The sequence below is a fragment of the Protopterus annectens genome, chromosome 8.part0 (assembly GCF_019279795.1).
Source record: "Protopterus annectens isolate FY-2018-M chromosome 8.part0, PAN1.0, whole genome shotgun sequence".
Lineage (NCBI taxonomy): Eukaryota > Metazoa > Chordata > Ceratodontiformes > Protopteridae > Protopterus > Protopterus annectens.
This window is the reverse complement of record NC_056741.1, coordinates 58,484,296-58,502,237: the sequence shown is the minus strand read 5'-3', so window position 1 is coordinate 58,502,237 and position 17,942 is coordinate 58,484,296. Positions and strand designations below refer to the sequence as shown.

Genomic DNA, 17,942 nt, shown 5'->3' with positions numbered 1-17,942 from the left:
GGGGAAACTGACAGCATTCAGAGGAGTCTAGGGAGGAGAATACCAACAGTGTACAGAGGAGTCTAGGGAGGGGGGTTACCAACAGCATCCAAAGGAGTCTAAGGAGACAGAATACCAACAGTGTTCAGAGGAGTCTAAGGAGAAGGAATACCAACAGCGCTCAGAGGAGTCTAAGGAGGGGGAAAACCGACAGCATTCAGAGGAGTCTAGGGAGCGGGAATACTGACAGCATTCAGAGGAGTCTAAGGAGAGGGAATACCAACAACATTCAGAGGAGTCTAGGGAGGGGGAATACCAACAGCGTTCAGAGAAGTCTAGAGAGGGGGGAATACGAACAGCGTTCAGTGGAGTTTAGGGAGGAGGAAAACCGACAGCATTCAGAGGAGTCTAATGAGGGACATACCAACAGCATTCAGAGGAGTCTAGGGAGATGGGAATACCAACAGCATTCAGAGGAGTCTAGGGAGGGGGGATACCAACAGCCTTCTGAGGTGTCTTGGGAGGGGGGATACCGACAGTGTTCAGAGGAGTCTAGGGAGGAGGAATACCAACAGCGTTCAGAGGAGTCTCGGGTGGGGGAATACCAACAGTGTTCGGAGGAGTCTAGGGAGGGGGGATACCAACAGTATTTAGAAGAATCTAGGGAGAGTGATACCAACAGTGTTCAGAGAAGTCTAGGGAGGGACATACCAACAGCATTCAGAGGAGTCTAGTGACGAGGAATACCAGCAGTGTTCAGAGGAGTCTAGGGAGGGGGGATACCAACAGCATTCAGAGGAGTCTCGGGAGGGGGAATACCGACAGTGTTCAGAGGAGTCTAGGGAGGAGGGATACCAACAGCGTTCAGAGGAGAATCGGGAGGGGGAATATCGACAGTGTTCAGATGAGTCTAGGGAGGGGGGATACCAACAGCATTCAGAGGAGCCTAGGGAGGGAATACCAGCAGCGTTCAGAGGAGTCTAGGGAGGGGGGATACCAACAGCGTTCAGAGGAGTCTAGGGAGGAGGAATACCAACTGCATTCAGAGGAGTCTCGGGAGGGGGAATACTGACAGTATTCAGAGGAGTCTAGGAAGGGGGGATACCAACAGCATTCAGAGGAGTCTAGGGAGGGTGACACCGACAGTATTCAGAGGAGTCTATGGAGGAGAAATACCGACAGCATTCAGAGGAGTCTCAGGAGGGGAATACCAACAGTGTTCAGAGGAGTCTAGGGAGGGGGGGATACCAACTGCGTTCAGAGGAGTCTAAGGAGAGGGAATACCGACAGTGCTTAGAGGAGTCTAAGGAGAGGGAATACCAACAGCGTTCAGAGGAGTCTAAGGAGAGGGAATACCAACAGCGGTCAGAGGAGTCTAGGGTGGGGGAAAACCTTCAGCATTCAGAGGAGTCTAGGGAGGGGGAATATCAACAGCGTTCAGAGGAGTTTGAGGAGAGGGACTACCAACCGAGTTCAAAGGAGTCTAGGGAGGGGGAATACTGACAGCATTCAGAGGAGTCTATGGAGGGGGGGATACCAACAGCATTCAGAGGAGTCTAGGGAGGGGGGATACCAACAGCGTACAGAGGAGTGTAAGGAGAGGGAATACTGACAGTATTCAGAGGAGTCTAGGGAGGGGGATACCAACAGCGTTCAGAGGAGTCTGGGGAGGGTGATACCGACAGTGTTCAGAGGAGTCTAAATAGAGGGAATACCAACAGTGTTCAGAGGAGTCTAGGAGGGGAAAACCAACAGCATTCAGAGGAGTCTAGGGAGGGGAATACCAACAGAGATGTTCTTCGTGTTTCACTGTTGCAGTCATTACATTTGGGTAATCTGCTGGCAGGTTGCCCTCATTCGGCCTGATTAACAAAGTCTTGGGTCCTGCGTTGGATGCTGTCTCTTCTTCCATGACGTCAGGTTGTCAGGAGTATAAAACATGCATCCGATGTCATTACATCAGTCTTTCTTGCCATGCGGTGCCTGAAGCAGAAGCAGTTTGCAAGTGCCAGTCGGCCGACTCCTGAAATTTTCATTTTCGAGTTTCAATACCGAAGTCTTCAACTTAAAGTTAAGTACCCCTTTGGGGAAACTTTTTCTTGCTCCTTACCGATGTCAGTAAAAGTTAATAATTGCATTACTTGTGGATAGCAAATACCTCATAAAGATTTTCCTTCGTACTGTATTCCTTGCCTAGGCCCTGACCATGACATACCTTGCTGTCGGATTTGTGCTTTATTTAATCAGCGCACTATCCATTGACGGTACTTTTTTGCCTCTAATTATTTTGGTTCTAGGTTTAATTATCCAGAAATGTCATCGGTTAGCCTTCCAACTACCGGAATTCTGAAAAAATGCAAAAATAAAGTCAGAGACAGGCTGCCGAGGTCCAAAACTGCCAACAACACTTCTCCCAAGCCAGTCGCCAGTTCGCTGGTACTCAGTGAGGTGCTTTAGCAGTCCCTGATACCCGCTACTTCTGATTCGCAGGCCTCTACTGAGCCCCATTTGGAGTCCGGTGTGCCACGAGATGCTTCCCCTTTGGAACCCGCGGATGTCTATACCTTGGATGGGTCCGGAGCTGCTGTGCAGGCACCGGCTTCTGAGGGTGTATTCAGGCCTACTGACTTGCATATTAAATCAACACTGCCTTCATTATTAAGGCCTAAATCTCGATCCATGTCTAAAAAAATGATGCCCAGGTCACATGCTCAGGCCCCTATGCTTAAAAAACAAATGATAAAAATGGCTGAAGATCTAATAACTCTAATCAGGGGTAGTCAACCCCCCCCCCCTTCTAAGAGGCCTAGGGCTGAGCTTGATTATGAATCTTCTGATCAGGATTTTGTTTTTCTGACTCTTCTAATGACCTGGATTTGTCCATGCCTACTTACGAGGATTCCAATGCAGAGGACTCCATCCCCTCTGCTTCTCCTCCTGAGGACTTTTCTTTTGGGGATACTTTACATGCCTTGAGGGAGCATTTCCACTGGGAAAGCCAGGATTTTTCTGATTCAAAAAAGAGGCTTAGGGATTTCCTCCTTCTACCTCAGCATAGGCCTTTGGCTGTACCTCCTGTACTAGATATTGTTGATGATGTGTTCTCGGAATCCAGTTTGACCCCTGATTCCCTGCCTCTGGCTCCTAGTAAACCTGACAGATACTACAGGGTTCCTGAGTCCCACAAATTCCTTTTCAAAAATCCTGTTGCAGATCCAGAAACCATTTCTCAGGGGCCTACGGGTATTAAGGCTTCTACTGCTAAAAATCCTACCCCTTCTGATAGAGACTCCAGGGGGCTGGATAGATGGGATAAAAAGATTTATACTTCTGTGACCTTGGCAATCATAGCATTAAACTGCCAATTTCATATGTTAAAATATCAACAGCATATTTTTGGGCTGCTTAAACAGAAAATTATGTTGATTCCTGACTGTGTGGAAAATAAAGACTTACAGGATTTAATGCATTCTGCTGAGCAAGCTGGAAAACATACTTTGCAATGTGGTTTTGATTCTTTAGAGGCCTCCTGCAGGGCTGATGTTACTGGGTCTGTGCTTAGAAGGCATGCTTGGCTTAAGGAGCAATCTTTGCCTGATCATGTTAAAGCTAAATTGTTGGATGCTCCTTTAAATCAGGACCACCTGTTTGGCAATGATGCTGAAGAAGTTCTAAAAAAGATGGAAGATAAAGCTAAATCTATGCAAACTGTTAAAGATTTCTTACAAGTGCAACCTCCAAGATTTAGTAGGCATTGGCCTACTAAGAATTGGTCCTTTCCAGCCTCTTCCAGATCCTCTCAAGCCAATCCCAGACACAGCAAAAACCCCAGGTTTCAATCCCAGGGTACTCTCAGAGCTAAGCAGTGGGGGGCTTCCACTTCCAAATCTGGAAATAACAAGACACCCCCCCTACAGTAAACATTCTCAATGACTTCCTTTTAAAATTACCAAGCACTTATCTCTCAACCGCCCCTTTGGGGGGAAAGATTGATCTTCATGCAAAGAACTGGGAACTCATAACCCAGGACAAATGGGTTTTAAATATAGTGTCCCAGGGATACAGATTTCTTTTCCACACATTGCCAACACCAAACAGGTGCCCAGACCTGCCCCCAAAGCAGTGGGCAGAAGCTCAAAAACAAGTACTTTCTCTCTTAAGCTTGGGGGCTATTCAACTGGTGCCAGAAGAGGAAAAGTGACAAGGTTTCTATTCAAGGCTTTTCCTGTTACCCATAAAACACAAATCATGGCATCCAATCCTGGACCTGTCTACTCTAAACACCTTTATGGAGATGCCAAAATTCAAGATGCGGAGTCTTCACCAGTTACTTCCTGTGCTAGGCAAAGACATCTGGTTGGTAACTCTAGATATAAAAGAAGCATTCCTGCACATCCCAATCAGAGAATCCTGCAGAAGATACCTACGCTTCAAAGCAGCCTACTTGCATTATCAGTTCTCTGCACTGCCCTTTGGCTTGTCTACTGCACCCAGGGTATTCACAAAGTGCCTGGCTCCAGTTATTGCATTTTGCAGACAAATAAATATTCAAATATATCCATACCTAGACGATTGTCTAATTCAGGCAGAAAACTAGGGCATACTCTTAAATCATCTGGCGTTTGTAAAAAAGGTTCTAACTTGTCTAGGGTACACCATAAACAAAAAGAAATCACAACTGGTACCCTGTCAACAGATTACATTCCTGGGTGCAAGGTTGAATGCAACTGCCCAGATGGATTTCCTCACTCCAGAGAAGCAAATTCATTTGGTAACTTACTTCAAACAGGTGGCCACAAAAACCCTGCTATCTGCAAGACAAATACTGCAAGCCTTGGGGTTCATGGCCTCCTGCATTCTTCTAATTCCATATGCAAGACTGCATATGAGGAAACTACAGTCCATGCCTCAGCTATTTCAGCTCACTATGACACAGAACCATCCCTCTTCTCTCATCATCTGATCAAGCAGTATCTCAGAGGGGCAAAAAAACTTGAGACCACCCAGGAGAGCTCTAACCCCTGCCTGGGACCTTAACTTTGTTTTGGAGAAACTCACTCTACCTCCTTTCAAGCCAGCTGTTACTGCAGACTTAAAATTTCTTTCTTGGAAAACAGCCTTCCTTTTAGCAATCATGTCAGCTAGAAGGATTTCTGAATTACAGGCCCTTATGGCAGTGGAGCCTTTTATTATCTTTCATGCGGGCAGGATATCTCTCAGGACCAATCCATCCTTCATACCCAAGGTGGTTTCCAGTGTGGCTCTTAATCAGTCTATTCATTTGCCAACCTTCTTTCCCAATCCACAGAACAAAGGGGAATGGATTCTGCACTCCTTGGATGTGCACAGATAACTAAGATTCTACTTGGACAGGACTAAATCTCGAAGAAAATCTGAACAATTGCTGGTAGCATTTGCTGCAGGGGCAGAGGAGAAGGCTATTTCAAAACAAACCATTTCTAAATGGATAAGCCATTGCATTCATTTCTGCTATAAGCACCATGGAAAACCTATCCCCCAGGGGATCAGATCTCACTCCACCTGGGCTGCATCTACTTCTGCAGCCTTTCTCAGAGGTGTCCCTACCAGAGATATCCTAGAAGCTGCTGCCTGGAGTTCTGTGCATACTTTCACCAAGCATTATCATTTACCAATTTTCTCTAAATCCAGAGCTGGCTTTGCCACTACTGTCTTGCAGGGCCTTATAGCTGGCCCTAAAGCTGTATAAACTCCTCCTCCCAACCATAGCTTTGGGAATCTACCCAAATGTAATGACTGCAACAGTGAAACATGAAGAACATAGTACAGTTGTGTACACTTACCATAAATGTAGATGTTCAAGGGTATTCACTGTTGCAGTCCTGGTTACCCTCCCTCCAGCCCCCTAGATCTTCTAAATATATATCTACTTTCCTTTACTATGCTTAAAAGCCTTTTTGGTGTATTTGCTTTTGGTTGGAGGTATACTTTTGTGTTTTTGTATTTATTTGCTCCCCATTGGGGGGCACCTGACATCTGGGGCAAGAAAAACTGATGTAATGGCATCGGCTGCATGTTTTATACCCCTGACAACCTGACATCATGGAAGAAGGGACAGCAACCGACGCAGGACCCAAGACTTTGTTAATCAGGCCAACTGAAGGCAACCTGCCAGCAGATTACCCAAGTGTAATGACTGCAACAGTGAATACACTCAAACATCTACATTTATGATAAGTGTACACAACTGTACTTTCAGAGCAGTCTATGGAAGGGGAACACTGACAACATTCAGAGGAGTCTAGGGAGGGGAATACCAACAGCATTCAGAGGAGTCTAGGTAGGGTAATACCAACAGCGTTCAGAGGAGTCTAGGGAGGGGGATACCAACAGCATTCAGAGGAGTCTAGGGAGGGGGATACCAACAGTGTTCAGAGGAGTCTAAGGAGAGAGAATACCAACAGCATTCAGAGGAGTCTAGGGAGTGGGAAAATGACAGCATTTAGAGGAGTCTAGGGAGGGGGGATACCAACAGCGTTCAGAGGAGTCAAGGGAGGGGGAATACCAACAGCATTCAGAGGAGTCTAGAGAGTGTGAATACCAACAGCGTTCAGAGGAGTCTAGGGAGGGTGAATACCAACAGAGTTCAGTGGAGTCTAGGGAGGGGAATACCAACAGCGTTCAGAGGAGTCTAGGGAGGGTGAATACCAACAGCAGTCAGAGGAGTCTAGGGAGGAGGAATACCGACAGCATTCAGACGAGTCTAGGGAGGGGGGATACCAACAGCGTTCAGAGGAGTATAGGGAGGAGGAATACCGACAGCGTTCAGAGGAGTCTAGGGAGGAGGATTACCGACGGCATTCAGAGGAGTCTAGGGAGAGGGTATACCAACAGCATTCAGAGGAGTCTCGGGACGGGGAATACTGACAGTGTTCAGAGCACTCCAGGGAGTGTGAATACCAACAGCATTCAGAGGAGTCTAGAGTGGGGGAATAGCCAACAGCATTCAGAGAAATCTATGGAGGGGAATACCGACGAGTCTAGGGAGGGGGAATACCGACAGCATTCAGAGGAGTCTAGGGAGGGGGAATACCAACAGCGCTCAGAGGAGTCTAGGGAGGAGGAATACCAACAACATTCAGAGGAGTCTAGAGAGTGGGAATAACCAACAGCATTCAGAGAAATCTAGGGAGGGGGAATACCAACACCATCCAGAGGAGTCCAGGAAGGGAGAGACCAACCGCGTTCAGAGGAGTCTAGGGAGGGAGAATGCTGACAGCATTCAGAGGAGTCTAGGGAGGGTGATACCAACAGCATTCAGAGGAGCCTAGGGTGGGGGAATACCGACAACATTCAGAGGAGTCTAGGGAGGGGGGATGCCAACAGCATTCAGAGGACTCTTGGGAGGGGGGAATACCAACAGCATTCAGAGGAGTCTAGGGAGGGTGATACCAACAGCATTCAGAGGAGTCTAGGGAGGGTGATACCAACAGCATTCAGAGGAGTCTAGGGAGGGACATACCGACAGCATTCAGAGGAGACTAGGGAGGGACATACCAATAGCATTCAGAGGAGTTTAGGGAGGGATATACCAACAGCATTCAGAGGAGTCTGGGGTGGGGGAATACCGACACATTCAGAGGAGTCTAGGGAGGGTGATACCAACAGCATTCAGAGGCGTCTAGGGAGGGACATACCGACAGCATTCAGAGGAGACTAGGGAGGGACATACCAACAGCATTCAGAGGAGTCTAGGGAGGGATATACCAACAGCATTCAGAGGAGTCTGGGGTGGGGGAATACCGACGCATTCAGAGGAGTCTAGGGGAGGGTGATACCGACAGCATTCAGAGGATTCTAGGGAGGGACATACCGACAGCATTCAGAGGAGACTAGGGAGGGACATACCAACAGCATTCAGAGGAGACTAGGGAGGGACATACCAACAGCATTCAGAGGAGTCTGGGGTGAGGGAATACCGACGCATTCAGAGGAGTCTAGGGAGGGGGAATACCGACGCATTCAGAGGAGTCTGGGGTGGGGGAATACCGACAGCATTCAGTGGAGTCTAGGGAGGGACATACTAACAGCGTTCAAAGGAGTCTAGGGAGGGTGATCCCAACAGCGTTCAGATGAGTCTAGGGTGGGGATACCAACAAAGTTCAGAGGAGTCTAGGGAGGGGGAATACTGACAGCTGTTAGAGGAGACTAGGGAGGGGGAATACTGACAGTCTTTAGAGGAGTTTAGAGAAGGGGAATACCAACAGCATTCAAAGGAGTCTAGGGATGGGGAATACCAACAGCATTCAGAGAAGTCTAGGGAGGGTGAAACCAACAGCATTCAGAGGTGTCTAGGGAAGAGGAATACTGACAGTGTTTGGAGGAGTCTAGGGAGGGAGATACCAACAGTGTTCAAAAGAATCTCGAGAGGGTAAATACCAACAGTGTTCAAAGGAGTCTAGGGAGGAGGAATACCAACAGCGTTCAGAGCAGTCTAGGGAGGATGATAGCAACTGTGTTCTGAGGAGTCTAGGGTGACAGAAAATTAACAGTGTTCAGAGGAGTCTAGGGAGGCTAATATCAACAGCGTTCAGAGGAGTCTATGGAGGGTGATACCAACAGAGTTCATTGGTGTCTCGCGTGGAGAATACCAACAGCGTTCAGAGGAGTCTAGGGAGGGTGATACCAACAGCGTTCAGAGGCGTCTAGGGAGGGGGAGTACCAGCAGCATTTAGAGGAGTCTAGGGAGGGAGAATACCAATAGCATTCACAGGAGTCTAGGGAGGGAGAATACTGACAGCACAGGAGACTCATAAAGCTATGCCTTTGAGGGTTGATTGAGTATGTCATGGTAACCTAATTTGTTACAAAGTACTATAAGTAACGTCAACCCGTAGTCCTGGGTTTCATTCCTTCCATCTCATTTTGCATGCTTTGTGACTTGGAGTATTTCAGTTAACCAGTGTTCCAGTGTCACGCCTGCCAAGTGAGTCTGCCAAGTTAACAACTAAGCAAACTAAAATGAATAAAGTATTAAATATTTCTAAATTGCACTGGAGTTACAGTTTTTGTGTATTTTTATTCCGGCAGAAGACAGGGTCATGGCCTAAGAATTAAATGGGAAAAACTACAGGAGCCATCCTTTCTCACCCGATGGAACCCCTGGTCCACTGACCTGCCATACATTACTTTGACTGAGCATGTGGTAGCTAAAATGAAAATACCAGACATGTGCCAGGTAAGAAAAGGTTAATTTCAGTTTGGACCTAAGTTAAATCCTGTCCTGGCATGTTGCAAATGTACAAATAATAACCTCTTACTGAGATTGAGATGTCCATAAATGTTCAGCACACTTTTTCTATTCTTCATCTATAGCATAAGTATTTTAGATCAAATATTAGAAGGCATAAATTAATCTATTCAGAATAACCCTTTCTTTATGAATAAGGTTTTATACATTCAGTGTAAATATGAAATTAAACTGCAACATGTGCGCAAGCTCACACACACACACACACACACACACACACACACACACACACACACACACACACAGCTGAATTCTACAATTTGCCATTTAGAACCATTACCAGAGTTATATGAAGCTAAAAATTAGCCAACCCTGTCTTCCCATTAATAGTGTATGAATTCATTTTGGTTATTTTTTACAACATACAGCAAGCAAATGCAAGTAGGATTGGTTGCCAAGGAACATCTTTAGAAAGAAGCTTCACTTTTAGTAATGATAAAACTCGAAAAGTGGTAGTATGTTATTGCAGAACCCGTGTCATTTGTTACGACCCTCGGTTATCAATAAAATGTTGAAGCAATAATGACTGCTCAGGCCGTGAATCATTCAGGTTTATTAAAAACCAGAGTCCAGTAGTTTAAACGTGAATAAGGGCCACATCAGGATTACCACTATTACATATTAGATATTTTATTTTTTTAAGTAACTCCATTGCATGTCTATGTTTCTTCATGAATGTTGTCATTTTGCCCTAAGATATTAACTGCAGATATCTCGGCCTCATATTACACATGTATTTTCAAAGTGGGGTACATAAAAAGTACATCTTTAAAATTCGTTTGATGCCTCTAATACTGAGTCTTCAAACCTTTAATTTGAATTATTCCACATTTTAATAGCAGGCATTTGCAGCAGTGAAAAAAGTATGGGCATCTGTTAGTGTAGGTGTCTTTATTTTTATGTGTATTTGAAAACTTGCCACTTGTCTCATAATGGAGGTAATTCCATCTACCTAACTGGTTAACTAAATTGATATTTTAACAGTATTAATTACAATGTATCACAATGTAAAATGCTCCATTTAATTAATCAGATTGAGAATACACAAGGGCTGCTGCATAATGATTGAGTAATTGGGTTTCATGGGTTCATTTGCTTCACTGCAGAGGTTTGTAAATCTGAAAATGGACTGAACCTTTTGCCTTAATTTTATTTGAAAGCAGAAACCTAAGAAAGCAGTATACAGATGGTGGGCAGTGATTGCAATAACAAATGAAGAAAGGGACCTGAGGATATAATAATTTCAGATAGCCTAAAGTGAAGCAGAGTCTGTGTGTGTGTGTGTGTGTGTGTGTGTGTGTGTGTGTGTGTGTGTGTGTGTGTGTGTGTGTGTGTGTGTGTGTGTGTGTGTGTGTGTGTGTGTGTGTGTGTGTGTGTGTGTATATGTGTGTGTGCATGCGTGTTTGTGTGTGTGTGTCTGTGTGTGTCTGTGTGTCTGTGTGTACATGTATGTGTGTGTGTGTGTGTATGCATGTGCGTGCGTATGCATGTGTGTGTGTGTGTGTGTGTGTGTGTGTGTGTGTGTGTGTGTGTGTGTGTGTGTGCATGTGTATGTGTGCATGTGCGTGTGTACGTGTGTGTGTGTGCATGTGTGTGTGTGTGTGTGCATGTGTATATGTGTGTGTGTGTGCATGCGTGTTTGTGTGTGTGTGTGTGTGTGTGCGTGTGTGCGTGTGCATGTGCGTGTGTATATGTATGTGCATTAAAAGAATTATTATTAATAAACCACATAATTAACATACTAAAGCCAGTTTAATGATAAAAATAGTTACCCAAGCCAAAGGCAATCCACAACTTGTTTTTTAGTTATGTTCATAATCTCAGTGTGATACAATGCACTGAGCTGATAGTGAACGATGTTACCTACACCGAGGCTGAAGATATAGCAAATGACTGGCTGATAAATTTAGCTCTAACTTCCCTCCTCTCTCTCCTCCACCTGTCTCTCAAAATATAACTCAACCTGGCTCACCTCCAGCTGTCACACAAGACCAAGTCCTAAATGTGCTATCAAAAGCTACAATTACTACACTGATGGGTCCTGACAGTATCTCCTGATGCATCTTAAATAGCACGAAGCATGATTTAGCCTCATCCCTAACAACACTGTTCAATTTCAACCTCCATACTAGTTTTGTAAGAAGGGAAATGAAAGCAACTGCAGTCATTCCCCTGCAAAAGGGAGGACCTTCTACTGACTGAGCCAATTACAGACCCATAAGTCTGACCAGACTTATAGGCAGAGCTATGGAAAGACTTGTTCTGGAACTAATCAATAAGGACATGCAGAACCTCCAAACACTGGATCCATCTCCATTTGGATTTATCAAGAGCAGGTTATGCTTACTCAACACAGTGGTTGAAAAGTTCACCAAAAGCACTGTGTACCTGGATCTGGCTAAAGCTTTTGACATAGTTCCCCATGCAGGCATTGCAGAAAAGCTAAATAAACTGGACATAAGTCCATGTGTCAGCCACTGGATTGCCAACTGGCTCAAAGATAGGATGGAGGAAATCAAAATAAGGGAAACTACCTCCACAAAAAGACCATCACCAGTGGAGTCCCCCATGGTTCTGCTGGGATATCTCTGGCTTGGCATCTAATTTTCTGAAGTAAAAGTCAAAATCAAAGGACTCTAGCTGACTACTTTTCCAGATTACTGCAAGCTAGGAACAGTCATTGAATCCCCAAATGACTTAGCCATCCTTCCGGAAGGTGTGTCTCAAATAAAGAATGGGTGCTAAAATCATGGACTGAAATGAAATGGCAAAAATCTTTTATTATACCCTTTGGGAAATCATTTACCCAAGGGAATTACCACATTGATAATACACCCTAAAGAGTTGCCCCACTTGTTCAGGATTTGGAAACTTGTGTGGTCAGTGACCTAACTTTTGACCAGCATGTGCCCATTATTGTAAGAAAATCCTATATTGCACAGCTTATAAACAAAGGGACTGTGTCAAGATCTATGGATGTCAGTGTCTCCTTTTACTCAGCTCTCATTAGGCCAGTCATTGAATATAGTGCCTTTGGCATGTGTCTTCCCCAACACATTCAACAACTGGAACAAGGTACCTCACTAAAAGGATACAAGGCCTAAACAACATGTCCTACATGGACAGACTCAAAGCCCGGTCACTATACTCAATATCCTACAGATTGCTAAGAGATAACCTGTGTTTGATATAGAAGACATCCTCTGACCCCATACTGCTAGTTTTATTACATATTAGCAAGTCAAATGGCATCAGAAATACTTGGTCAAGGGATCTAAACTTCTTCTGTACCATCAACAGAATGGTTTGGAATATATATATATATATATATATATATATATATATATATATATATATATATATATATACACACACACACACACACACACACACACACACACACACACACACACACCAAATTAATCACCTTGGAAATCCCCACCCCACCCCCCACAAAGGTAACCACCACATGAAAAACTTCTCCAAAGCTAACTTTGGGCTCCTAAAAACAGAGGTGGTTAACTTCACGGCACCCATGCAAATGGGGAATAGTTGCCCGACTGCTGAATCATATACCAATGGACTGTAAAAACACATGTACAAATGCATGGATCTCACCATACCCAATAGAATCAAGATGCTCTCCTCAAAAAAAGGAAGCCAATCTGGTGGTCCCCTGGGATAAACAATTTTATTTTATTTTATTTATTTATTTATTTATTTATTTTTTATTTTACATTTGTTGACTGGGATAGTCCAACTGGATTCATGTCCATTTTCAGGGGAGGCCCGGGAAGAAAAGCTCCAAGATAGACAGAGTCAAAAATATGAAACAAAGAAGACATAGTTATAGGTAACAAAACACAAACAAAACTCCAAAAAGTTCTAAGTTCACATACCCTAATAATTGTTTAATTTTAATTAATTTACTAAACAATCTATCAATCAAACAATTAACATATACATTCACATTCATTCAGCCCTTTTAAAACGCAGCTATTTCAACATTAAATATATTTAAACTAATAATAATATTTACATACAAGTTAAGTATTGACAAAAATGTAAACATATTACTCAAAAAAGTTTGTTTTTACAAAAATATATAAAATATTCACTTAGGAAAAATACTTCTAGTGAAAAACTCCATTGTAAAATAAATTCATTAATAATTATACCAAATAATAAACACATACTAATTAATAATAAATAAATAGTATGAGAAAAAATAATATGAGAAAAAATAATATGAGAAAAAATAGATTCAGCGGGTTGAAAGAAAATGGAGTTTTTCACTAGAAGTATTTTTCCTAAGTGAATATTTTATATATTTTTGTAGGGTATGTGAGTATATTTAAACTCACAAGAGGTTCCAGAGTTACTTGTCTGAAGAAGTGTATGTATTTCTGAACACGAAAACGTTTACAAGTAAAGGATCCTGGATTTTACTTTGTGGCTGTGTTCTGTTGGACTCACTTATTGTTTTCATAGTTACAGGTAAGCTATTTACAGAGGATACATGGTATAAACTTGATACAGACAAGTTCACAGCTATAGTTATCCCCGGTTTAAGTCAGGGGAAAAAATCCCTCACTGGTAAGATCAGACCATAAATTAATCTCACTGGATATTCACATCCCGACCCCACCCCCTGCCCAGAAAACCACAGTGAAAAACTTCTCTAAAGCAAATTTCACACGCCTCAAAACCGAGTCGAAATCCTTCAAAGCCCCCGGGCCTGTGGAAAATACGGCCCAGACAGCAGAATCCTTTATAAACGCATTCTATGAACACCTTCAGGAATGCATGGATCATGCAATCCCAAATAAAACCAAGACCCAATCCTCCAAAGGCAGGCGTCCTGTCTGGTGGACCCCAGCCATAAACAAACTATACAATAGAAGGAGGAAGCTACTACATGATAGAGCAAAATCACAAAAAGGGAAGGCATCTCTGATCAGTATTAGCAAAAAACTACGGGCACTCATAAAATCGTCTAAGGCCAGCTTCGGGAGAAAAATTGCACAGGACACTAAGGATAATCACAAGGCTTTCTTTAGTTATGTTAGGAACCTGGGTGGGAATTCCCAGATATGCTCAGAATTAGTCCAAAATGACAAAAATACACCGAGCCCACAGACATTGCCAACATCCTAGCTGACAGGTTCAGTGCAAACTTCTCCCCCCCCCCACCAAAAGGGCAAATATCTATCCCAACAGAGTGCTGCCCCCCTGACATCTCAGATGCTCAGGTAAGAGCCGCCTTCTCCAAAGCAAAAAACACAGCATCAATGGGACCAGATGGTGTCCTGGGCTGCGTCCTACATGAACTCCAAGAAGAGCTAAACCCAAACATAAAACTACTGTTCAATCTTAGGTACTACAGGATATGTACCCAAAGAGTGACGTACAGCAACAGTGGTCCCTCTCCACAAAGGTGGTGCCTCAACGGATCCTGGAAACTATCACCCCATAAGCCTGACTAGCTTGGTCTGCAAAGCTATGGAAAGGATCATCATGGACCTCATAAATAAAGATATTGGGGACCTACAGACACTGGATCCTACCCAGTTTGGCTTTGTTAAGGGCAGATCCTGCCTCTTAAACCTGGTCGATTTCTTTGAAACAGTCACCAAGGCCATTGACAAGGGGAAGGTGGTCCACACAGCCTACCTGGACCTCGCAAAAGCCTTCGATACAATACCCCACTCGGGCATTATAGATAAGCTCACCAGCTTAAATATAAACCCCTATGTCACTAGATGGGTTGCAAACTGGCTCAAGGACAGAACCCACATGGTTAGAATTGCTGGAGCCATGTCAGACTCCAAACCAGTTACAAGTGGCGTCCCACAAGGCTCAGTCCTGGGACCTCTCTTGCTCGGTATATATTTCTCGTACAGGCCAACACGGAAGGACTGTGGCTGACCAAGTTCGCAGATGACTGCAAACTGGTTGCCATAATCAACTCTCCAGCCGACACAAGCATCCTCCAAAAGGGCCTCATAGAGACAGACAACTGGTGCCAGAGCCATGGCCTCAAGCTAAACGCCAAAAAGTGTATAGTCATCCCCTTTGGCAAAAACAAAGTGCCCACAAATTACCACATAGGTGGTAATCCATTAAGTACAGAAGAAGTCATTAGGGACCTGGGGACCCAAGTTGATAGCAATCTCTCATTTGACAACCACGTGGCCAAAGTGGTTAGAAAAACATTTTATATAGCCCACCTAATCATGAAGGGATTCACATCTAGATCAGGGGAGGTCATCGTGCCTCTTTACTCATCCCTCATCAGGCCCATAATTGAGTACAATGCCCCTTTTGGGATGTACCTTACCAGACACCTGCAGCAACTGGAAAGACCCCAAAAGTACCTCACCAAGAGGATCAAAGGGCTCAAACAGATGCCATATGCTGCCCGGTTAAAGAAACTCCAGCTCTACTCAGTGGCATACCGCCTGCTCAGAGGCGATCTGTGCCTGACGTATAAAGCCATGTCCAACCCGACATTACTGGACATGCTGCACCTCAGAATATCCAAATCCCATCGAGCTACGCTCGAGAGACATGAACCTCAGCACTGAAATAAATAGGACATGCTGGAGGGACAGATTCATAACCCAGAGGCTCCCTTCACTCTGGAATAAAATCCCAGTCCAGGTTAGGCAGAGTCCCACATTGACTCTCTTCAAGAGGAATCTTGATGAGTGGATGGGAGATCGTAGGTTTACCCCGGCTATCACTTCTGTGTCACTGTTAGACAGAGGCACAGTATACTAACCTCAAAAAAAGGCATAGCAAAATTAATTTAAAATGGGTGGCGAAAGCCAAACACACTCTGGCTAGGCTTATAAATGCCCTAGGGCAGATAGCCTAGTATGAACCTATGAACCTATGAACCTATTAATAACTATTTACATTCATGATGAGGGTTATCCAGGCTTGTTACAGTGGCAAAGCCAGTTTAGCGCCAGATGTTGTTTGTTTGGTTTTAAATTGGCCTAGGCAGGAGAGCAAAGTAATGTCAGCTGGAAGGAGATTCCGGACTCTACCTGCTGAGTTTGCAAAGAGGGCTTTCCCAGCTGTATTGTTAATTTTGATTGTCTGAATTAGCAATTTGTTCGAGGATCTAAGCAGTCTCTGATTGTTATGGGGGGGTGATAACATTCCTAAGGGATGGTGTATCATCTGGGTTATAGAGAATTTTATTAGCTATAATCAGGAGGTTGTATTGGATTAGACTGGGAAGGTCTAGCTACCCAAGTTGTTTGAGGTTAATGCAGTGGTGTGTTCTAAATGGCAGGCCAGTGGCAAAATCTACAACAGAAAAAGTAAACTGATGTGAAATAAGGCAAAGTCTCAAGACTGGAAAAACTCCCTTATCAGCCTCAACAAAAGGTTGAGATTCCTCATCAAATCCTCTAAAGCTAGCTATGAAAACAGAATTGCAGCAGATAGTAAAGATAACCACAAGGCCCTCTATAGTTATTTAAAGAATCTCAATGGCAATACCCAGATTTGCTCTGAGCTACTGCACAATGTTACCCCCTGTACAAGTCAATATTGCCAACATACTGGCCAACAGATTCAGTGCTAACTTTATCCCTCTCTCCCCACCTAAAGGACCAATCAAAATACCAGTAGATTGCCGGCCAGTATTACTGCTGCACAGGTAAAAATAGCACTGTCCAAGGCCAAGAATACAGCTTCTATGGGACCTGACAATATCCTTGGCTGTGTTCTACATGAACAACAGAGTGAACTGGCACCTCACCTTTGTGCCCTGTTCAATCACAGCCTCACCTCAGGCTTTGTCCCTACCAAATGGCGCACTGCTACAGTCATCCCTCTCCACAAAGGAGGAGTGACTACAGACCCTAGGAATTATCTCCCAATTAGCCTGATGAGTCTGATGGAACGCATCATCATGAATCTAATAAACAAGGATATAGGGAATCTCCAAACTCCAGATCCTACACAGTTTGGTTTTGTTAAGGGAAGATCATCACTGCTCAACTTGGTCGACTTCTTTGAGTCACACTACACAAACTCACACTACCTCCTTTTGAGCCAGCATCAACAGCAGATATAAAATTTTTATCTTGGAAAGCAGCTCTACTCCTAGAAATAACCTCTGCAAGGTGAGTCTCAGAGTTACAAGCACTCATGGCAGTGGAACCTTTTATCATTTTTCATCAAGACAGGGTTTCTCTGAGGACAAACCCTACATTCATGCCTAAGGTGGTATCCAGTATGGCCCTCAACCAAACCATTCACTTGACTACCTTTTATCCAAATCCACAGAACAAGGGTGATAAAATTCTGCATTCTTTGGACATACACAGGCAGTTATGTTTCTACTTGGACAGAACTAAAGCTTTCAGAAAAACTGAGCAACTTTTAGTGTCATGTGCTGCAGGATCACAAGGAAAGGCTATCTCAAAACAGACTATTTCTAAATGGATAGGCCATTGCATCCATTTCTGCTATTTTCAACATGGCAAATCAGTGCCTAAGGGCATTAGGCCTCATTCTACCAGAGCAGCAGCCTTCCTCAGAGGAGTACCAACCAAAGATATCTTAGAGGCTGCAACTTGGAGTTCAGTGCACACTTTCAAAAAGCACTACCACTTACCTCTTTACCCTACGTCTAGAGCAGGCTTTGCCACTG

The 17,942-nt window shown here is 44.0% G+C and overlaps 1 protein-coding gene across 1 annotated transcript in view; it reads left to right on the top strand.

Annotated features, from left to right (window-relative positions):
- Positions 1–17,942, top strand: part of LOC122808644 (tumor protein p63-regulated gene 1-like protein) — a 228,537-nt gene that overhangs the window by 159,444 nt on the left and 51,151 nt on the right. Inside the window, exon 4 of the mRNA XM_044079610.1 lies at positions 9,049–9,196. Coding sequence (XP_043935545.1) covers positions 9,049–9,196 — 148 coding nt within the window. The remainder of the gene's footprint in view (positions 1–9,048; positions 9,197–17,942) is intronic.